Source organism: Harmonia axyridis, chromosome 1 (assembly GCF_914767665.1).
Source record: "Harmonia axyridis chromosome 1, icHarAxyr1.1, whole genome shotgun sequence".
Lineage (NCBI taxonomy): Eukaryota > Metazoa > Arthropoda > Insecta > Coleoptera > Coccinellidae > Harmonia > Harmonia axyridis.
This window is the reverse complement of record NC_059501.1, coordinates 42,314,244-42,338,743: the sequence shown is the minus strand read 5'-3', so window position 1 is coordinate 42,338,743 and position 24,500 is coordinate 42,314,244. Positions and strand designations below refer to the sequence as shown.

At 35.0% G+C, this 24,500-nt stretch overlaps 1 protein-coding gene across 1 annotated transcript in view; it reads right to left on the bottom strand.

The window, feature by feature from the left end:
* LOC123676688 (pikachurin) overlaps positions 1 to 20,566 on the bottom strand; it is a 53,024-nt gene extending 32,458 nt beyond the window's left edge. The window contains exons 1-2 of the mRNA XM_045612811.1: positions 20,185 to 20,566; positions 6,452 to 6,568 (exon numbers count right to left, since the gene is read on the bottom strand). Coding sequence (XP_045468767.1) covers positions 6,452 to 6,568; positions 20,185 to 20,341 — 274 coding nt within the window. The 5' untranslated portion in view covers positions 20,342 to 20,566. The remainder of the gene's footprint in view (positions 1 to 6,451; positions 6,569 to 20,184) is intronic.
* Between the last annotated feature and the right edge of the window lie 3,934 nt (positions 20,567 to 24,500).

Genomic DNA, 24,500 nt, shown 5'->3' with positions numbered 1-24,500 from the left:
ATTCATTCACTCATTGCAGAACCCCTGACTACATCTACAGACTCTGAAGGCAGCAGATGAAGCCACTAAGTGGGGCATAAAGAGAGCACTACATCTGCCCACCCACGTAAGCAATGCGGTCATCTATACACCGGATGATGAGACCGCCAAACACCACCACTGCCATAAAGGACAATAATAGGGCCGGTGAACTCCACCAATCTTACTATGGCACTGGACTGAATGCAATTAAGAACCACAAGTGTGGAAGGACTATGTACGGGCAATAGAGCTGCGGTCAAACTGCTTACCAACAGCAGGTCTGCCGTACAACCGAGGACCAGAAGCCGTTTGCCGTGCAGGATGTATGCAGCGTGAGTCACTCTCACATGCCCTACAAAGGTGTAGTCTTATGCACTGGTTGAGGATAACCAAGCCCAACTACGTTGCTTATCGCCTTAAAAACACAACGATAAAGAATGGCTGGCAGGTGACAAGAGATCCCAGATAAGTAACAGGGAAGGGAAACTTTTAAAACCCGACCTTCTTCTAACGAAAGATAAGCACGTCATAATATGTGACGTTTCAGTTAGCTGGAAGTGTCCAGAGCCTTTGAGCTTGGCTTATGCAGTTAAGAAAGCCGCATACTTCACTCCCACCTTCCTAGAGAAGGTTGAAGGACAATACCCCGATCAGATCATCGAAGTACTTCCGCTCGTTATGGGTGCTAGGGGAGGATGGTGACTTGAAAACCTGAACATCATAATGATGGTTGGCGGTATGGATGCGGATATTGGACCCATCAACTATACCGCTTTGAGGGGTGGCTGCATCATACACAAGCAGTTCAACCATGTGGTGTGGCGCAGTTCCCGTAGGGTTCGTATAGTTCGTCCCACTCAGTGGTAAAGCTTCAGCTGTTCTCGCGAGTGCGGGTACCGGTTGTGTGTTCGGGCTACTGGTGGGGGCTGTAGATGAGGTTCGAGAGAGTTTGTTCGTACGCTAGTGTTCGTGAACTTCGTTCGAGTAAACTTTTTTCACGTATCACTTCCAGATACTTGGCCTCGCTCTTTCATTCGATTCTCCTACCGACCGTCCGGGGATCTTTCCTCCTTCGGCTGAAAAGAACAGCCTTCTTCTTTTCAGGGTTCACTTCAACTTTCAATTAAGCGAATCAGAATTGAACGGAGTTATTTGCGTTAGCTTCTATTTGCTCGAGATCCGGTAGATCTATTGCCGAATATGAACAATGTACTTCTCGATCAAGATGGTTATTTCACCTTTTTCCTCGTCTATCCAATCTCTGCGGTAGGTCTATTAGTTGAGGTATGAGATGAGTTTGCCACACTAGCGCTACGTACACCGCATGCCTGTTCCTTTTTGTTACTGATCTGCATCCGGCTATCTCTAGGAATTTCGGTTTTTTTTTTAACTTACCCTCTACTCTACTCCAAACGTAAACGCATCTAGATCATCATATTTATAATTATAAACACTTTCTGTTTGAACTTATTCATTATATTATTGTTACAACTAGTATTGAGCTGTTGTTATATGTACACGTGCAAGTTGGAAAGGAAAGTAACCCCTCTCGTTTCAATGCTACTCGATATTCTGTGGTCATAAAATATTTCCAAAAAATATCTTTATCTTTTAACAATATACAACAGCCTAGAATGTAGCAATCCGTTTTCAATTCTTGCCTTTTTGTGGTAATTTTTATTGGGCGTCTTTGTCTTATTTGTTGCCTTCTTCGAGGTCTTAGAACGATCGTCTGAAAAACCGAAACGGGTTTGGCCTGCTGCTTTAGAGAGGTGCCCGTTTCGAAATGGAAACCATCGATTTTTTCTTGAAGGGATGGTTAGGACACCCCTCGTTTTTGGCAAGATAGGGCCCATTTCGATTAACACATTTCGGTGGGCTCTTTTTATCCATTAGACATTTTGTGATTCCATTATGACCTTCAGCAGACAACGTTTTTTCTCGGTGCATTGCATCTGTTTCCAGCGTGCCCGAACTTCTGTACCTATGACCAGTCCGGTGCTTCTGCGGAGCGTTTCAACGTCGGCGATTTATTTTATATGGCAAAATACAACCTTTATTCCTTGGTAGCTTTGATATTTTGAATCCTCTTGACATTTGACATCTGAACTTCACTTCTAGTTGTTTCTCATCAGAGATTTGGTTCGTATGGAACATGGAAGGGTAAATCCTCTAGTTGAGAGCTTTGACTCTTCGGGATTTCAATCGGAAACTCTTTTGAATAATTTGGTAATATACGACCAGTTATCTTTCTTCCGAAGGATAATTAATTGTGTCGGTTTGGGTTCGACCGAGAAATCAGTCTTCCTCTTTTTCTTTCTTGCGACGAGTTGGAATTTGGAATTCTTCATGATTGTCATCATTGAAAACTATCCCATCGGTAGTCTCTTTATTGTTTGCTGGTATTGGCTGGTCGACTGAGATGGTATTGACCTCATCTCCTTTGTTCAAGGGTGCTACAGAGAGGAATTAGAAAGCATCTGCTCTAACTTAACTGCAGTAATTGATATGTCACATGCTGAATTATACAGGGTTAGAACTATTTAGAGGGGCACTACAGGGATATCAAAAAACCGTTAGAGATACAGGGTGGCTCAAATTAAAAAAAGTTGCGTTATTTAGTAATTAGTGTGTTGGTGTTAACAGATCCAAAATATATCAAATGATTGCCGAGTTATCTCGAAAAAACTAAAAATCGAGATTTTTTTGTATAACCCATTTGTTTCTGGAGATAACTTCACAAAATATGGTTTGTAGCCATAAAAAATAAAGTAATTCCTCTTTCCATAAAAAACAGGAAAGTGGGTTCGGCACGTCAGGACAGGACAGGTCTTGATCTTAAATTTGTCTTTTCTAGGGTTTAGGATTTTTCTTCAAATTTAATTTTGAATTGAATATAATGCAAGAATGAAATAATTCATTACTTTTCAGTCACTTTCAGTTACCTACTGCCTTGTGAACTCAACCATCAACACCATTAACTCACCAATTTACTCTGTTTTCTCACCGATCTGGTAAATAAAAATTTTATGGCCTATTTGTTTTTATTGGGTCTCTCATTCTTAAGGTTGTAGACTACTTTGCGCTGAAACTGCAATTCCGCTAGATGGAGCTACCCGAAAATTTTTGGTAGATTTGTACCTGGCACACCCATTCAAGTTGAAGAACCGCCTGTTTGGTATTTATTGCCCCTTATAAAATCTCAACTCTCGATGAAGCCCAGCAAAGAGTAAATTTGTGTTTCTGTAAACTTTAGAAATTCAGTTCAGTTAAGATACAGTGGCGTATCCTAGGGGGGGGGGGATAAGGGGGATATATACCCCCCAGAAGGAATATCCATTATATGTAACAACCTTATATATCACAATCTTATTATGAGTAAGCAAAATTCTTTGGAAAACTTCTTCAAAAGAAGGAAAATTTGTTATATTTGTTTAGTTATATATTACTAAATAAGATAATTACTGTAAATATTGTGAATACAGAAATGACAATGAACCACTGTCATGGACGTATATCGAATATGGATAATAGAAAAAAATATATGATTATCTCTGAGTGTATGATTTCACAGAGAAAATCATAAATAGTGCATATTGAGATTTCTAGAATGAAAAATTCGAGAAGCTTTTGAGTTCTCATTTTATGCGCCTTTGGAGACCACAAAAGTGGGTATAGGAATATAAGACATGTGATTTATTAGGTTATTGTTGTCGGTTTGTTTATTTGGATGAGAATTTCTGATATTCTACTGAAATTCAAAATGATTATTTGACATTTGACACGTAAAAAAATTAGTGAAGGCAATGAGAAAAGAGTAACAGAATAGAAAAAAAAGATTGTATTTTGTTCTGTCTATCGGAACACTTGGGGTTTTTACAGATATATTCAGCTCATCTAAGTTCAATATTTAATAATTTTTTCAAATCGGATAAACTCGCTCGGCCATGTATAAGTATTGATCTTTTAATTTTTTTTGTAGTGATAAATTGAAATGAAATTTCATACAAATTGCAATTGTTCGTATGGTTGGTTGTCATGGAAATGTATATGTCCATAATAATTGTAGTTTGAAATTTTTTTTTCCCATTAATCATTTCTGATGATGCCTAAGCATGAAAGTACTTACTTTGCTGCGTAGGCAGGAAAAGTAATACTTTACTGATTGATATGTGTCTGCAAAATTGAAATTTGTTGTCAATCGGAGAAAAAATATTTTATAAGTGTATTTAAATTTCAAGAACTTTTTTTGGTAAGCGAGGGAAAGCCCTACGCGTTGAAGCATAAGTTCAAGATTCTGGCTCGCGAACTTGCATTCCTCTTGGAATTCTCCCATCTATTATCTCCGGGAGAATACAATTTTCATAGAATTCTCTCAATTTTGGTACCATAATATTCTTCCAGATATTCTCATCTCTTTTAATGGTTTCTACGTGAAAATCGTTGTCGCAGTATAGAATAAAATCACAATATTCTCTTCTGCATATGTTCAATTGGCCCTGAATCTGGAAATAGTAGTTGTGATTCTTCTTCAACCTGTAAAAATTTTTTTCAATGTGACGTAAATATTGTAGATAGAGTTTCGGGAATAGGGAGTTTTTCAAAAGAAATTTTTTTTTTTGAGAATTTTTTGTCAGATTTCTGAAATATTAATAATTTTCCATATTTCGGCAAAAATCCAGATACCTTTTTTTCATCTTAATTTCTTTATGACTTTTGAAATTTTCTTTATGATACTAAGCGCTCAAAATGTACTTCTCCAGACATCATTACGAATAAAATCAGCTAGCATATATATTTTAGGAACAGTATCGTTTCTAATTCTAACAATGATTTCATAACAAGTTTTCTACCTTTCCCTATTCTTCAGTGCAATATTGTCATAAACTAGTAATGTACACAATTTTAGCCAATCAGAGAAACCCTACCCTCGTAAATCATAAAAGTGTCATTCATCTCGAGCCATAAAATACAGTCCAAGATTCTATTGGCGTTCATGTTGCAAAAAGGCGTAAACCTTTGGGAGGCGTTCCAAAAAGCATAATTCCATATGAAAAACATCTACAATTAGAGCAAATCAAGCAATTTCAAAAAAATTTTTGCACCAATTCAAAACACATAATATCACTGAACATTTGTGGATGAGTTACTTGAAATGAGAAGTCTCTCTGAAGCTGAATAGTCATTTAAAGAAAGTGTTCAATTTCAAAGTTCGATTTGCGGAATACTATCGATTTTTTTTTGGAAATCGAGACGGGATCTTCAAGTTCACTATATCACGTCATTGTTCACTCAAAAAATGAAATGAATCCGACCTGTACTTTGGAATTGGAATGCACTGAAATTAGCACTGAAATAGCAGTGGTATGAACAAGGTATTGAACACCCTTAAGAGCGTATTTCATTTCTCAAACTGCTACCTTCAAAAGCCTTGTTCGTGATACTAGTTCATTTTGTTGATACAATTATCGGCAATTACGTATTAAATGGAGCCGATTATAATTTCGCAATATTTTAAATATTTTCCTGAATTCTCGATTTACTACAATACATATATGACGTTTTGGGCTTTTATTTATGTTTCAAGAGGAGAGTTAATTGAATTGTTGACATAGTAGTAGCATAGTATAAGGAAAGGATAGTAAGCCAGTGTAGGGCTTTTTTCGATTTTGTTGATGCTGAGCGCCATCTAGTTGTACCTACTCACGTTTAACTCGAATTTTACTGTCAAAAATTGGTCCGTAAAGTGGAGCCCTCTGAAAAAATTGGTGATATTTTGAAGAACTAAAATATTTGAAATAGAGTGGTCAGAAAATTTCTATATTTTGATATATTTTCTGCTCTGTAATAAGCATTTACGCCAGTGGCGTGTATTTGTGATAAACAAGTACAATGCTACAAGTTATCATGAGATCACTAATCAGGTCCAGTCGTCATGAAATAATATCTCTAGGTTTTTTTTTATAGCTCATGATTTAGCGCCATCTATTATCGAGTTACTTCTCCACTTTGGGTAGTCACGAAATCCAACTGCAGTAGCGACCCCTGGTGACTATTTCCTTGCCGTCAAACGGCGGTTGGCTTACTATCCTTTCTTTATACTATAGTAGTAGACATTTTCGAATGTCAATGATAACATCACAGTCCAAAAAGTAGTAAATCCATAGCAGATAATTTATCATTAATAGAAAACTAAATCATCAATGATAATAAACAGCGGAAAGAATAATCTGAAGGTATTTTCTAAAAATTAGTATCATCCAAAAATCTTTTTTTCCACTTTCTGTCAAAATTAAAACACAAAAAGAAAAATTTCATTACCACATCCAAAATAATAGAAACAAGAATTACACCAAGCTGATCTAAAATCAGCAATTTTTATGTAAGTATGTAAAATATCTCTCAAAGCACAGAAAAAAAACGAACTCACCAGCACAGCTGTACCCATCTTCTCTGAGTATATAATCTTGTCGACAATCGCATTCATACATGCCATCATGGAGTTCGTAGCATAGCTGCTCACACGGACTTCCATGTCCGCACTCTCCTTAAATTAAAAATAATCTATTAGTTGAATGAATCTCTTTCGCGAAAAAAACTGAAATGTTGACGTATTTGTGGAATAACATGATAATTCTTTTTTCACTTATTCACATGGTCGACATTTTGAAATGTTTTTCATTTTTTTTGCGATGGCAGCCGAATCTAGTATAAAATTACCCATTTGAAAGTGGTACCAAATACAGCTCGCTACTTAATACTCGTACTCTTGTATCGTATGAAAATTGATTTTCAAATTTGTCTACAATACGAAGATTCTTAATTCTTAGTGTTAGTAATTGATTGTTCTAGCGACGCTAGGGGATGCTTCGGAGCTGCAACTTCCCCCAAAAATTCCAACAATTCTGAGAAAGTTTATCAATAAAAAGAAAACTATGTCTCTAATGAATTTTCGTTTATTATTTCTAACCCGGCATCATTTATTGCTTAGATCGGCAACTTCAATATAGAAAGAATTTCTTGGAGGTTGCATCTTAAAGATAACCATAAATTCGAATTTTATTGCCACCAGGTAAAAGATTAATGTAGGACACCATGGTAAAAGGAAATATTATTATTTCTTTGTATCAAGAATCATGGTTGAATACGTCCTGCAAAAATACTTCCTTAAGACGACGAAGTTGTCGACAGAAACAAAATCATACGGATAAATGTTTCGAATAAAAGGTTAATGGTCTAGAAATGAATGTGTACTTATGGCAGAACCTCTTCCATTTAATTCCCACTTGTGGGTCACAGGAGTCAACTTTGGAATTTGAAATGGGAAACCCTTCTTTTATTGCAGATTCGTATTCTACCGCAAAAAAAAACAAAAGTTTGTACGAACAATTTTTCACGTATCGCCACAGATGGCTACAGAGCCATAGATTAGAGGGAAAAATTCAATCGTGATTCTGTTATCAAGATTGAATTTTCCGACCTCTACATTGTATCCGTTCCATTCATCATATGACATTTTAGAGGTATATTATCCAACTATCCAACCTTGGAATAATAGAAGACGTTCTGCTGCGCATAAAGATAGAAGGATTGACGGAGATTTTTACTAGATTCTTTATAATCTTCTTTCAATTGATACATCCTCATTAATTAATTGGAAGTATTTTGAACGAAATAATTTATCCATTTTCAAATGATCAACTTCACAGATGGCTCTTATTCGAGTTTGAATTTTCCTTCTGAACGTTCTTAGCGGAAGTCCCCATTAATCTTTCACTTGAAATTCGGACGTTTTCTTCTGAACTGTTTGTTTTCAGTAGGTACATGTACAGGGTGGACAAATTTCGATGTTTTAGCACTACGCCTTTCAAAACAGAGGATATAGACAAAATCTGATACTCCATTCTCATTCTCTTTTTCTGAGAAACTAACAAGAAGTATTTATTTTTAGCCACCTTTTTTTGTTTTCGAGTTAAAAGCGCAAATTGGAAAAATGGCGATATAGAAAACAATTTATATCTCCGCTAATACTGACGATAGAGCTCTGCATTTAAAACATTAAATAGGGTTTTTTACGTAGAATCTACTGACGTAGACCAAAAAGGCGGTTCTTCAAATTGAATGGGTGTGTCAGGTACAAATCTACCAAAAATTTTCGGGTAGCTCCATCTAGCGGAATTGCAGTTTCAGCGCAAAGTAGTCTACAACCTTAAGCAGGATTTTTAATCACGGAGTTATGACCCAAAGTAATGTTTTTTAAATGGTATCACTAGATTCCTGTGCCATTTTTGGAAAGCTCAATTTTATTATTTTCAAAAATATAGAATATCGTATGGATTGTGTTGTCACTATTAGGTTTTATATATGTATTATTTCTTCCTAGTTCCTTTCCCAATTAAATTGTTGAGTTTAATAATAAATTCGTTATTTGAAAGTGATTGGGACTTGTGCGTATTCATTCTGGAGACCTATAAAAATAATCTTCTTATGTATCCATCTCATAACACTTCAATCATGTTGATCTTTTCGATATTTACGGATTCATTTTGATATATAAAAATTTATAAAATATGTCTAGATTCGAATTTTGTAGGAATAAGTAAAAAGCATAGAAATAATGAGATTGAATTCTATTCTCAATTTTTCTGTGCTTATCAACAGTTTCTGATAGTAACATGTTTAGGTTCTCATTCTCTAAATAATAGAAATTATTCAATTAATAGTTCGGTATTTTTGAAAATTCAAAAAAGTCAAATTTTCAACTGAATCTTATACTGAAACCAGATTCAAACCAAAATTATTCAAATAAACCGAATCTACCAAAATATACTGATTTTTGACGACGAAATCTACCAATCACATTCAAGTTGGAGTGGCCGAACTGGTTCAGCCCCCTCCGAAAAAAAAATTCTGGCTGCGTCGTTGTTTGACTGAATAATTATGTTCAGCGTTCACAAATTAGTACTGATTTCGATAATTCAACAACTTCTCAACGTTGTTGAAGCGTGCCTCTTCTCATAGTAATTAATTGGCATAACCTTCTGAACAAAAACTTTAATTGATTAATGCTGAATTCGTAGTCCAATCTACATATATCTAACCTTAAATATGATAAATCTAGAACAAACGTACCAAAAAAAGAGTTTCGTGAATATGGCCATTCGAAATTATGTTTTTCTGATCATTTCAGAACACTTCGATCTAAATAGTTTTATGCATTCAAATAGAAAGGAATGTTGTTACTCAAATTTCAAATTCAAGGAGAAGACCAAAAAAAAATTATCCAATATTTACGTGACCACAAGCCGACAGAGTTGAGATTATGGATGTAGATATAAATTACCGACCTCGAAATTCGTACGAGATTTCAAACTGATCTTATTATCTCAACAAGAGGAAGTTTAAGAAAAATATTGGACAAATAAAAGACAATAGTTCCGTGACAACAAAAGCGGTCGGGTTGACATTTTGTGTGTATACACAGGGTGATTCAAAATTCAGTATCAAGATTTCATTGCGTATTTTTCAAGTCAGACGGTGCACACATCCGACTTTTGCAGTTACGACACCCGTTGCGGTGTCGTACCTATTCAATGCACACTACATACTACACCGGCGTGGTTACGGAGCTGGATCAATTCAATGCGCACTAGTTTCCCATTCAGCATCGTGAATGTAATACTTTCTGGACTTATTTGATTATAGTATTTGTTGGATCATAAAAATTTTAAACTTTTTCAGTTTTTCATGATTTCTACGAAACTGTCACTCATATGATCTTGAAATCTCTAGCTGTTTCAAAAATTGAATTTAAATTTTTATCAATAAGAGTTTGAATAAGACACTTTATTACTTTCGCAATAACTATAGACAATGATAAAATCGTTCGGAAGAAAATATATAGGCTACCAGCGGACTCAACGATCATGAGAAATAGAGATGAATTGTTGAAAATCCTGTTGTTCGAAGAATTGATGAGAACATACTACTACCCAATAAATTTTTCTAATGACATCATCTCATTTTAGTTTCTTCAATGAAGAACTAGATATCCAATTCCCTCTCTACCATTGTGCGAACTCACGACAAAAGTCGTATGTGTGCACAGGTCAATATAGAAAAGTGTACTGAGAGATCGCTTGTACGACTGCGGCCCAGTTGCGGCCTAGAGGGACATACTACCAAAAAACGACCGCATGATGGCAGTTACGACGTCGCAACGGCACGGCGGGTAGTGTGCATGCTCCCATTTGATTCTTTGTACCACAGGCCGCAAGTACGACACAGCAACGGTGTCGTAACTGCAAAAGTCGGATGTGTGCACCGGGCCTAAAGGAGCATGCTTGTTCCATTGATAGAGGTTGTCCATTTCATGCATCTTCTTGGTAGATCTGCTTGAGAGAGTGCTGATTGAGGATCTTGCGCAACACCTACAGCAGTCAGATAACTCCGTGTTATTTTTCTCATAATATTGAATTTGTGGAATCGTGGCATTTTGTTTGACAGACGCATAAGCCCTCTGTCAGCAACTTTTCGCATGCTGTCATGTACAGCGCCATTTCCAGATACACCCTGACAAACCTCATGTAGCGGCTCTAAATTTTTATTTCGTAGATTCGCTATATTTCATGGGTTCCTCCGTCTCGCGGAGGAGACGACCATTGATCGTGTTCTATGATCCGCAGAGCTGTGATGGAAGAATTCTTGAGCTGCATTTCATACAGCTTCTATCGTAGCTCTAGACTGGGACCCTTCGTCAAGTGCAGGGCCGTCGAGAGCTTCGGCGGGCCCCGGTACAAACAAAAAATACGGGCCCCCCGATGGTGTTACTTAACCGTATAATCGGTATAATAAGATTAGGATATATGCCTTCTGAAATCAAAATCATTGAACATTGTAATTTTTTTAATGTAGAAGAAATTAGGGAAGGAAAAATAAAAGTTTATCATATTTTTTCTTACATGGACTTTATACTGCTTTATGCAAGTAAAATTATTGGAATTAGAACCTTCCAGAAACATGAATTGGCTTACTAAGTATATACTATAAAGAGTTGAGAAACACAGCTGCACTAAATACTGAAAAAATTAGGTAAAAATTACTTCGAAGACCGCTACAAAAAACACGAATCATTTTATGTGAGCCTTTCGGCATTTTGCAGTAGCAAAATTTGCTATAATTTTAGAAAAATCGCATCTTTTAGCTACTCTTGACTCGATCGATAATAAGCCTAGAGCACTCAATCGTCCCTGAGTCATGGTAGATCTAAGAACATTTTTAATTTTTGAAAGGTGGCTGAAAGACCTTTCAGCTTGGGCTACAGTCACAGGCAAAGTGCAAAATATTCTTAAGGATATCACAATATTTGGAAACAAGGTATCCAATTTTAATTTGTGAATTTCATTCAGAAGATTTAGTGGGGTAAGATCATTCATTTGAAAAGTAGCAGAAAAGATAACCTTGAGGTGCTTGATCTCTTCTGTTAATTTACAATCAGTATCTAAGTGGTACTGAATTTGGAGATTAGTGGCCCTCTCTTCAATGTCTGCATCTTCTAAGTGTAAAAATTTCCATAAGACACTGAACATATGCACAATATTTTTAATTGCTTGGAATCTTGTAGAAATATTCAAAATAACAGCATCTAGAATTGAATAAAATACATTTATTCTGAAGTAATCCTCCCCACTAAGTTCTGATGAAAAATCCTGTTCTGAATTCGTTTCGTCAAAAAATTGCTTTCTTTTGCGTTTCCTCTTCTCGGACGTAGGCATTTCGGTTGACATTTCTAAATTTTTTGCTACTTCTCTACATTCATTCAATATTTTCGACCAACTATTTCTTATAATATTAAGATCTTCCAGCAAAGACTTCAAATTTTCGGTTCCAATGTCCAAAGTTATGGATTCCGTTTGAAGAATAACACTTCTATAGTTGATAGCTGTAAGTACTTTCAGCCACGTTGAAGCCATTAAGAGACATTCAAATGATCCCAAATATGATAAAATACCATTCAATTCAACTCGCACTTCTGATGTCAAATTGAGCTCAAATACCTCTAGAATTGCATCCTTTATTCCGGGCAACTTGTTGCAGACCGGTTTGACACTTTCTACTCTAGCTGACCAGCGAGTTGTAGAAAGAGAATGCAGGGATACATCTATTTTATTTTTTAAAATCTCCCACCTGGAAGGACTAGCACTTAATACATTGTACAGCTTTTGGATTATTCCAAAAAATGTAACAGCCTGGGGACAACATTCTGCTGCATGGACACCACATAAGTTCAAACTATGACAAGCACAAGGAGACCATATGGCAAGGGGATTGAGGGCCAGGATCCTTGCCTGCACGCCTTTATATTGTCCGCTCATGTTGCTTCCATTGTCATATCCTTGTCCACGGCAATCTTCTATGCTAATATTGCGCTTTTTCAAATTTTCTAAAATCATGTTTGCTATATCTTCCCCAGTTTTTTTATTACAGTTGATGAATTCTAAAAATCTTTCAAACACTTGGTATTTGCCATCTTCATTCAGCCAGACATAACGTAATATAAACGTTGTTTGTTCGTCATGAGAACTATCAGGGGTAGCATCGACGATTAAAGAAAAATATTTCGCCAGCTTTCTCTCGTTTAAAATTTTTTCCATAACATGTTCAGCACAAAGTGAAATGAATTCATTTTGAATTTCGGCTGAGAGATAGTGTACTTGCATACGTTTCTTAGTTTCTTGAGAATCTTTAACAGCATCTAGATGCTCAGGATGCTCTGCTAATATGGTATCATAATTTGCTAGCAACTCCAATATACCAAGAAAATTGCCATTGTTTGGATTACCAATCAAACTAGATGATCCTCTTAATGCTAGTCCTCTTTCAGATAAAAATAGAATCACTTGAAGAAATCTTTGCAATAGTTCTTTCCACTTCTCTTTCTCTTTTTCTAAAGATTTCAATACTAAGTTATCGATATTCTTTTTATTGAAAATATTTTGTTCTATACCCCGCCACTCTAGGTATGATGATCGATGACCGATACTATTTTCATGTTCAGGAATTCTGTTATACAATTTTCTGTAGAAATTTGTAGGACTCCAACCATATTCAGTTACAAACCGAGAAGAATGTTGTGACCTTGTTGCTTTATTGAATAACCTACAGGGAAAACAGAACAGTGCTTGCCTCGAGGAACTCCAAGTTAGCCAGTCTCTTGATACAACCTCCCCATTTTTCATGTTTAAATTTAATAGATATTTGGGAAATGGCATTCCGTTGCTATCAGGAGGAAGTTGTGATGGAATGGGTTCAGGTCCTTTTCTCACAGCTTCTTCAATAATGACGGGAGTAACGTTTCTCAAATTTCCTATATCGAAGTGTACTCCACTATCGATATTCATATTTATATCTTGATTGCTATCAACTTCAACTGCGTTTGAAATGATTCCACTTCGTAGGAGATCATCGTTTTACCCAACAGAACTACTGGAAATGGGGCTTGAAGGTGAAGGTACAGGACCAGGCGATGATATATTGGAGGTTTCTGAAACTTCATCACAGGTTTCATTCACTTTTGAAATGCCTGGAGTTACTTTTGAGGTAGTAAACCCAAGGTTTTCAAGAGTTCTTCTTCCTTTTCTCATGTGCTCCAACTTCTGCTGTTGCTCTTTACGTTTTTGGGAGCCAGATTTATGATGATAACTCATCTATTAAAATAAATTGATATTTATTAGACAACCATCTTCGTTTTCGGTGAGTTTATTTAACTGAAAAGGCGCTTTTCACATTTCATTCAGTTCCACATTTTAAAATTAGTAGGACACTTTGGTTTGTTTAAGTAATACATACTCGAATACATACTATACTGCAAACTGCATGAAAAACAACCATCTCACAATGAATTTTTTTGGCAAAATCAAATAAATGTAGAGCATGAAGTGTGAAGTAGTACGAGATCCGGCTGCAGAATTACTGCACTCATCGGTTTTCTGCTAGGGGAAGAAAAAAAAAGAAGCTTGTATTTTCTATTTTTTTTCGGAACAAAATCCGTTCACTTTTTTTTTTTTTAATGAAATATCGTCTATATCACAGATTTCAACTATATATCAGTATCAAAATACAAATTTTTGCATCCTCATCTGAATGAACTCCCCCGGATTTTCGATCAAAAAACGCTGCATAGGGCCCAAAAATGGACAAAAAAATTTGGTTTCGACCAATGCGGTTGTAAAATTTTTGCTGAATACACTGATTCTATTCTCACTGGGAATAACTGAAGACCCCAGTATCAGAATTCAGATTTTCCACCTGTGCGCGACATAATTTCAACGTTTCCAGACTTTTGAACCATCCGGTATATTCTCCTTATTATAAATAAACATAAAAATTTGGTTTTCAGCAAGAAACCGAAGAGCGCAATAATACTACAGTACTACAGACGGATTTTGGACTAAAGGTAATGAAAATGGTATTAAAGGTATCAGCTTCAAAGATTTCTATGTGTACGGAAATATGACGTTCATTTGCACGCGTCAAAGTATAAAGTTCTGACGTTCATTGAAACAAACTCACCCGTTTTATGTATGCTTTATGCTTTTGCTGAATACTGATGTGTCTTACCTTCATTCAGATTATTCCAAACAACGTACTTCACAAAACACACTAACGATAATCCAATATCCAATCAATATGATTATGAACTCGGAGAAATATTCACTAATAGAATAGCAAGCAACGAATTCGGTTGACAACAATGACAATGAACATCGATCAGGTCAGGGATTCCCCGAAAATTCACTAAACGAAACGATCTACGTTGAATTGACGATAGGGGCGGGAACGTGACCAGAGCGTAGAGCTGAAGCGGGGCAATACTTTAGGCAATGTTGTACTGATTTATGTATTCAAGATTGCCTATGTAGGCTATCTAATAGCATGGACAATCTTGAATGTTTACATTGTTGTTTTATAAGATTGAAAGGAATCACACAATCTTCATCAGTTCCATTTTTTTATGTAATTATAAATATCAATGAAAAAATTCTTGTTGCTGGAGCTCGAGCCCGGGCCCCCCATGAGCCCGGGCCCCGGTAATTTGTACCGGCTGTACCGCCCTCTCGTCGGGCCTGGTCAAGTGTTAGCCTCCCAGGTTAGAAAACTCCAACTCTACAGTGTCAGAAGTGGGTTCGATTCTCGTAATAGGTGTATCCTTAAGGAATTCCTGCAACCCGCTGACATTATTATAGCCTGCATATCTACTCTATCACAAATTTTTCTTTCGAAGTGAACTATCTGACCCATTGATCTATCTAGCCGACAGACTAGGGTGAAGTATTAAGAGAATCACTTGTTTTTTCCATTATAATTTTTCTGATATCATTGTTATTAATGAACTATATGAAGATATCTTCACTCATTTCTTTCAAATAATGTAGGTTATCATTGACTCTAAATGAATTCCAAGAGTTGCTATCCAAAACAACAGCAATTTAAGAAAATAAATGGTACATTCCTTTTTCGAGGAACGATAGTAACTGAAAACTGCATGTCGATATTTCTTTTCGTTTTCAAAATATAAATGAAGATCGAAATTTTTCATTTTCATCAAGCTATCATAGCTTCTATACATTATTGATACTATTGTTTCAACTGAAAAACATTATTGAAATCAAATGAAGCTTAAGTCAAGTAGTAGTTTAATGTTAAGTCAAGTATTTATTCTTCAAGTACCTACTTGAAAAATCAAGAACATCCTATTAAGGTACTTGATTTTTCGATTTTTATCAGTTTTATTGTGAAGTTTGCACATCAATAAAAAATGAGAAGGAACCTTGCGAGAAATACTTTCATTTATGAAACCTATTGCATAGAAGAACCAAAAGTATCAACTATTTCATTGGAAACACAAGTCAAATCTCTATAAAACATAACAAAATGAAAGATATTAAAAAAAAATTGTTTTTGATAGTATTGAGAAACCTCCAAGCATTGATTACATCATTTTCCATCCAGGATCTGAAATACATGTGCATTTTATAGATTTTTTGCCTAATCTATTGCGGATTCTCTTACTGTCAGAGCAGCCATAGAAAATTTTCTTTTAACAGAAGCTGAAGATGCTGGAGTTGTTAAAAAATCTTTGGCCAAGTTTGAAAAGGCGCTTTCTTATAACTACTATGGAAAGTAGCTTACTTAATTCCAAAACTATGTATTGTTAATACTTTGAGAAATATTATTCCACACGGCACTGTACCCACACCTCGCTTGGTAGACCAATGAAATTGGGCTTTTGAAAAGTCCAAAGCAATAGAAACGCCATAAATAAACAGATACTGTCAACGTAGGCCATTTGGAATTGAATCAGGTACATTACTTGAATCATAGTCACAGTACAAGAATCAAGGATATAATATCCTTCACTTAACATAAAGTTTCTAAGTTTGAAATGTCCCCGATGTATCAAGCTATTTAACCATACGAGTATATCTCTCTCTTTATCTCTCTCACTCTTTGTAGATTTAAGAAAGCAGTCAAGAAATTACTTATATAAAAATGTTATATACTGTGAATGAGTTGTATGATAATTTAAAAAATTCTTTGTTAATTGATTAAATATGACGTGTCCTATACATAAAATTGTTATGTCTAAGAGGACCAATAGATTATATTTATTCCTTTATTAACCTCTGTTTGATTTTTCCAACATAAATTCATCTTTATTGAATTTCAGATCTAAACATCAAAGGTTCATAAAAAGTGAATATTTCAGTTGCAGCTCAAAATTAAAGCTTCCTACTAATTTTCACTGAAAATTCCTCATTTTTAATTTTAGTTTTCAAGGTTTTGACAGTATTTCATCTTAAGTTATTAATATGCCAAATATTGAGACTGGCATCCGTAAATCCAATTTGTATGTATATTCATCAGGGATGTCTTCCTATCATGCATTGAAAGACGGTTCGAAGGTAGGTACATCACCGAAGTTAAGACCAAAAGTACTTAACTTAAGAATAACTGAAAGAACGACTAATCAAAAACAACTACTCTACAAAATGACTACACCACTAATAAACCAAAGAAAACATAGACATTACAACACGGGGGTGGATATCAATAAAGCATTTATATCGTCTATATTTGCTGTTCATGGATTTCCTTTGGAAATCATAGCGGGTAATATGCCATTCATTTCTTATGAATGTAGATAATATGTGTAAAGAATAACAAGGGGATCATTCAAAATACAAAGAAAATAAATGAATTTCAATTGTCTACCTTGTGGAGATATCACAACTGACATGGATATTCGAAGTTGATCTACATTACAGGGAGGTGAAATGATAAAGTTGAAACAAACCAGATCTAATAAAGTAGTTGATACAAATGACAATCAATACAGAAGAAATAGTTCATTTATTAGAGGTAATAAAAATGAAATCGTAATACCCAAACAGATTGAAATTGCCTTGGATATACCTGAATCGGAGTCAAGTAGGTACTGAAACTAAAGTTTATCAGAAATGTGAAATGAAAAGCAGTAGGGTCGAGAGACTGCTGAGTGAATATGGAGATTTTGTAATGTATTTGCTAATATTGGTAGAGTTTTCAATAATTGAAAAGTTACAATTATTATTATAATTTATTTATGGTAATGTATTTAGTAAAAGGGGAGATGTTGTATGTGTAAATAGTTGAAGTTGAATAGGTATTTACATATAATATGGATTCACTCCTTACTTGGCGGAAGTTCATTATAAATAATTAGAGAACAACTAACTATACTATGGCCTATTAAATATAAAACAACACTTACACCTACTTTGGCCCCCAATCTTCACCGAATTAGCGCGGTTTAAGAAATTTTTTGATAATTTTATTATTTTTTACGTCGAGTTCTATTCGAAGTTCTAGTGTATAGCAACTTTATATACAATTCTAAGTTACATTCTTGTACCCCCTTCACAGTTATATATATATTTCAAAATAGATTTAGCGATAAAACTATCTGTCATATTCAGATTTCTACTAGGTACGTTCTTTCCTCAATAAGTTCTCGGAACAATCTTATGGAACATATTCACTTTCGTTGTTTCATATTATTATTGGGTCCTTTACCTACTCACTACGTACTGTTTTGACCCTCCTTTGCCTTTTGAGAAATGTTGATTATAATCTGTCATATTGAAATATTTTCCATCATACTCAGTCCCTCAAAATGATATATGTACAGGGTGGGCAAATTTCGATGTTTTAGCACGACAACTTTTAAACCAGAGGAGATTGACAAAATCTGATTCTCCATTCTCGTTGTCTTTTTCTGAGAAACTAACAAGACCAGTATTCATTTTTGGCACCCTCTTTTGTTTTCAAGTTATAAGCGAAAATTGGAAAAATGGCGATATCGAAAAACACTAACCGCTAATACTGATGAAAGACCTCTGAAATTAAAATATTACAGAGGCACTTTTTCACGTAGAAACTAGTGGCGTGCTAGTCTTCAAAAGAGAGGTTTTAATTACGAAGCTATGACCCAAAGTTATATTTTTTCAAATGAGAACACTAGATTTCTGTGCCATTTTTTAAAGCTTAATTTTCCCTGATTTCAAAAATATATAACATATAGTAGTTTGTATCAATATAAATAATAGAAAATGGTCAATAACCTTTTTTTTTATCTAAGAGTCTCAATAGTTCAATGGTTTCAACTGTTGATGAGCACAAAAAAATTGAGCTTTCTATAAAGAGCAGTGTCCTTCCGTCAATCTGATTATTTCTATGCTTTTTACTAATTCCTACAACATTCGAATCTAGATATAGGTATTTCATAAATTACATACACCATTATTTTCCCATATTAATGATCTGATTGCTTCAGAGCAACATAACATGTTTTTCGTTAAAGTGGAGTAGATTGGAATTGTTTTCTTTCTGCTGTAGAGTTCCATTCTGTCTCAATGCTATACCTACTCCTTGTAATCCTCGCCTTTATTTTTTTTCATATTTTATACCTAACTTATCAAAACCATTGTAATTTTAGTTACTGGTGTTCGTAGGTAACTAGTTCTCTAGAAACCATAAATTGTCTCGATATCTTCGTGAACTTGATTTTCTCGATATTTTCTTCAATATCAAACATTGAAACATGCCCAATATGGGTCAATTTTGTTGCACTAACAAATAGCGTTTGATGGAATCAAATTTTATTTTAACATTGTAGGTAATTGCTTTCTACCAATTTAATTCGAACAAACGTCGTCATACAAAAGGTTTTTTAACGGGTTTTTAGTTAACGATTAAAACCTCTCTAGCTCATATTATCTAAGTAGTCCTTCTTTGTTTCTACACACAATACTTCTTGCTACTATTAAATTTGTGATTAATCTATATGGCTAAAGAGCATTCGATCTTATTTAAGATCGGAAAACTTAAACTAGAGTTCTTCTTAACTTCAACTCGAAGATAGCAACACTATAGCTTCTCGGTTTGAACAAATTTTCATTAAAAAATACACGTCGACTCTATTTTTGAAATTCATATTATCTAGAGAAGGTGCTCATAATACCTTCATAACATGATCCTTCTAGTAATAACGTCGTAATAAAAATGAAAATGACAATTAAAATTAATTGATATACCTCAAATATGAGCTTTCAACTTCGGCCCAATTCGAAAATTGTCGTATGGCCTCGGTGAAATTAATATGGTGAACTAATTTTTCGTGACCCTAATTAATTCTGTTTTTTTTTTGGTTCTGCATAGTTTTCTGTCGGAACTTCATGAACTCAAAATGTCCGAGAATGTTTAATCAATTAAATTTGAAATCCAGTTCAAATTGCATGGAATCATATTGTCTGGAGCATTGTATTATGTGAAATCTTCATAGAGATATTATTTTCAAACCCTTATTGCAGTGTTTTATTTGTAGCAATCACCTACTTTTCACTTTGGCAACAAGTGTGAAAATGATTAATGAATTTCTTCTTTCATATTATTTCGGCCTTTGCAAAAGAAAACTCTGAAGCCATATTTCTCAACATTGAATTCATATAATTAATATGACATCAGTTTTCATCTCATTTGTAAGGTAAGACCTACTTCCAAAATATTAAATGGATTCGGAGTTCCATCAATTTTTAATTCGAGATTATCCATGTCTGTACGTACCTTGAAAGGCAGCTTCAAACTGGATTTTATTGAAGTCATCCATTTCATGAGTTCTACAAGTATCTTTAAAAAACATCAGGACCAAAATGGTCCAAAACGAAAGTTTTTTCGAATATAACATTGCCGGATGCCGCACTATGATGAACGTCAGCTCCATTTACAAGCACAAGTCACTAAAGTAAGCCGGAGCGGAGCTCCGGATTTTCACCTACGCTCTTCCTCTCTGTACATGGTCATTTGATGATCCTTTATTTCTCATTTCAATTAACTGTTGATGTAGACCGTCTAGCTATAATAAAATTAATATTCATCCATTAAATGAGCCGCACTATCAACAACATAGCGCAAACTCTACACACACGACTGTCATATTTCCGCCGCTTTCCACCATTATCTGCGTTCAATAACCCTTAAAGCTTGAACCTAATATCACCCCCGATGGCAGAGCCCTCTTTCGGTATTAGCAGCTAAATAAAAGTCTATGATGCCTGTATTATAGCATAGTTCTTCCCCCGTATCGATTATATTAAACTAAGGGAACTCGAGAATATTTAATCAATTGATGGTTTTTCGTCATGAAGGAATTTATGTATTCGACTATTCATTTATACAGCTTGGAAAAATGTTAAGAATAATTTTCATGGAATTTTTATTTTCGAATCGAACAAATTTTACACGATCATCCCAGGAAATATGTCAATCTTTCCAAAAATGTAAAATAATAGGGCAAACTGGACTCATAGATGGGTAATTAAATCGTTGAAAACCTTTCATTTGCAGTCCTTCAGAAATGATCAATTTCGTAAGATGAACGCTTTTGAAGCTTGTAGTTTATAGGTATCTATATCTATACTTCTCTAAGGACAAGGGCGTAGAAATGAGGGGGGTACTGGGGGTAGTTACCACCCAAGATTTTCAAAATATAAAATTTCAGAAATCTCGCAAAGACGAATAACGAAAATTTCTTCATGAATTGAACCAATAATAATCATTTTACTTTCCTCAGAAATCGACACGTCAGTAAAAAATCAACGGACCCCTTTACGGTTTATGAGTTTGTTATGGCTCTCAAAATGAGTACTTTTATTGCACTACGAGCTCGTCTTTGTCCTAGTTCAATATTTTAGTTTATCTATCCGCTTTCTCGGCATCGCCCCTAATTTGCCATCTGTAATTTTTGCACTCGTCATCGGTATACACTTTCCCGTTGTTTTCGTTCTTTGTATCATTCTCGTCACAAAATTTCAATACTGTTGTTATCAAAGAACAGAACTGAATAATTCGCTTCGAAAAATTGTCTGGCCTATGTTGTACAATTTATTGAGTTTCATTCAAACTCCAATTTATTGGTGAAGACAACAGTTTTGAATTGACTATATCTACAGGGTACATTGGAGGTACAAATGAAAATGACAAATTTCTCGGATCATTTCAAGAAAAAAAGTGCTATAACATGAGTTCGCAAAAGCTTTGTTTTGAGATACAGTTGTTAAAGTTCAAGTTTTTTCTCATTGCACCTTCTCTTTACAAGATATTCAACTTTCAAATTTGGCATAGATATTCCAATTTAAAGTTTTCATGTGATATCCTAATTTTGAATGCAAATCTACAGGGTGATAAATAAATTAATTATAAGTTTTGGTCCTTATTTACCAACTCTGTAACGAAGATCAATAAAGATTCGATAAACTGGTTAAGCATCACAAAAAAGTAGGACTACAAGAAACACCCTGTATCACGAAAACAAAGCGTTTGCAGGCTCATGTTTATGGGCCATTTTAGTTTTTAAATTATCCAAGGAATCTCTCATTTTCCTTCGTAACTCCAATTCAAGATCACCCAGTATAAGATGAGAACAATCGAATTGGTAATAAAAAAAATTATTTCGAGTTTTTGGTTCAAACTTCGTTATTAAACCTCTTTTTCTACATAATATATATGAGTAAACAATGTCGTCAAAAAATTTTTTTTCGATTATCCCCCCCAAGAAAAAAAAGATCTACGCCCTTGTCTAAGAATCTTTTTAGTAGGACCTATAACTAGTGTAGAATTGATTAGATTTGCCTTTAAATTCTGTTGTGCATTATCCTGAATTTAGTGGCGTAACCAAAGAGGGGGAATAATCCCAGGAGGAATAACCATCACACCACTTAATAATTTGATCGTGCAAAAATTGAATCCTCGAATTCATCAACCAGTGATTATATCAAGGGGCTTGATCTGAACCGACTGTCGTCGGCACAATCATTATTTACATACGGGCTATAAATGCCAAATAGATGATAAACAATCGCGTAAAAATTAATGAGATCGAATTGAATCGGCGGCACCCCTGATAGCAATCCTCCAATTTTTTAGGACCACAAAGTTAATAAATAATATCATATTATATCTAATTATTCCTTTGTCGCGAAGAATCTCTTTGTTGGTACTTTGGATTCCATCACTTACTGCCCTAACATTTTCACTAACAAAAATAGAAGAGTAGGTTTCGTATATTAGGTTGGCTCGTTGAATCTTCTTAGTACGTTTTTATCCCTTCTTTGAGTGGTCGTTCCGAGAATAGAACTCATTATATTATATATTCATTTGAGGCCGGTCCACTGTAACGAACTTGACTTGTTTGACTCAGTATGTGTGCACTGCTTTGGATGAGTCCTCCTAAGTGGATGTTATATATACGGACTTTTTCAAGACGTTTGACAGGCTGGACCATGGAGTTATTCTGACAAAGTTGTCTTCTTTTAGCTTAACGGATTTCGTCCTTTTTCTGGAATCTTACAAATACAAATAGAAAATTGTTCGTTCAGTGTTCTGGGTTCAGGTCATTTGAGTTCTTAGCATCATCTGGAGATCCGCAGGGTTGTATTTTAGGTCCTCTGCTTCTGCTGTTTAGGTTACTTATGAATGATTTTAATTTATTTTTGCTCTGCCGGTTTCTTTTGTATGTTGATGATTGTAAGTTGTTTCGCCGAATTGGTTCCATCCAGGATTGTTGAGATCTTCAGAGTAACATTGATAAACTGATTGATTGGTGTAGGAGGAACTTGCTCTCATTAAATATAAAAAAATGCATTGTGATATCCTTTGGTCGTGGGCAATCTAAAATTCATTTTGAGTACAACATTGAAGGCAGTGTTTTAAACAGAGTGACTAAATGTAGAGATCTGGGAGTTTTATTTGATCAAGGGCTAACTTTTGTGTCACATGTGAATGCAGTTGTTTCGTAGGGACTCTCGGTTTCATATTTAGAAACTCCAAATACCTATTTGGGTCTTGAACCCTTTTTCTCCTGTTTACGGCGCCTGTGAGGTTAAAGCTAGAGTATGGATGTGTAGTGTGGAGCCCTGTTATAAAATTCACATAGATAGTTTAGAGAAATTACAGAGGCGATTTCTGAAGTGCGTTTATTTCAAAATAGATGGCATGTATCCAAATCGTGGCATACCACAGGAATATTTATTCAATTGATTTCATGTGAACTCCCTAGAGGTACGCCGGGTTTACTTGAAAATTCTTTTCCTACATAATATTATAAGTTCTCAAATTGATTGCCCTTACTTTTTAGCTTCAGTGGATTAGCACGTTCCGAGGCTGCCTGTTCGAAATGTAACCACGTTCTACCTTCCTTTTCCGTGTATTAACGTACTTCGATTTTCGCCTTTGTTTAGAATGTGTCAAGATTTTTGCAATGTTCAGAATGTTTTGGACATATTTTGCTGTACTAATTTTGATATAAAAAGGACTGTTTTAGAGTCGCAATTTCTATAAGAAGCTATCTGTGTATTCTATTTTTGGATTGGTTATTGCAATTTTGTATTTTTTTCCCATTTTGTAATTGGCTTAGGCCGTAGAAGGGTGTAGAAATAAAATAATGAATAAATTATTATTTTTTCACTGTATTTCGAGAGTATGCCCCAAAAGACGTTTCTGCTTTATATGCTATAAATTCGTAAGAATTACAGTGCAGAATTCAGTAGTTCTTAAGGTTTCTAAATTCAGCGTAGAGTTTCATCATGGATGGTTCTCCTGGAGGTCGCTCATGTCTCACATGTCGAGTGCTCTAGAAATGGTCGCATATTGGCCTAGTTAGTTGGGAGTTTTCCATTCAATAGATTTTGCCATGGAATTTCTGCTAAAGATTCCGATATGTTGAATGCGAATTAAACATACTCCGGGGGCCTTTGATGTGTAGGAATTCTCGTTGGCGTTGTATCGTCTTGTTTTCTATGCAACAGGTTACAGGATACCAGGTAGGTACTCGAAGTCGACATAATAAGGTGTCAGATTTCTACATATAAAAATAAACTATTAGT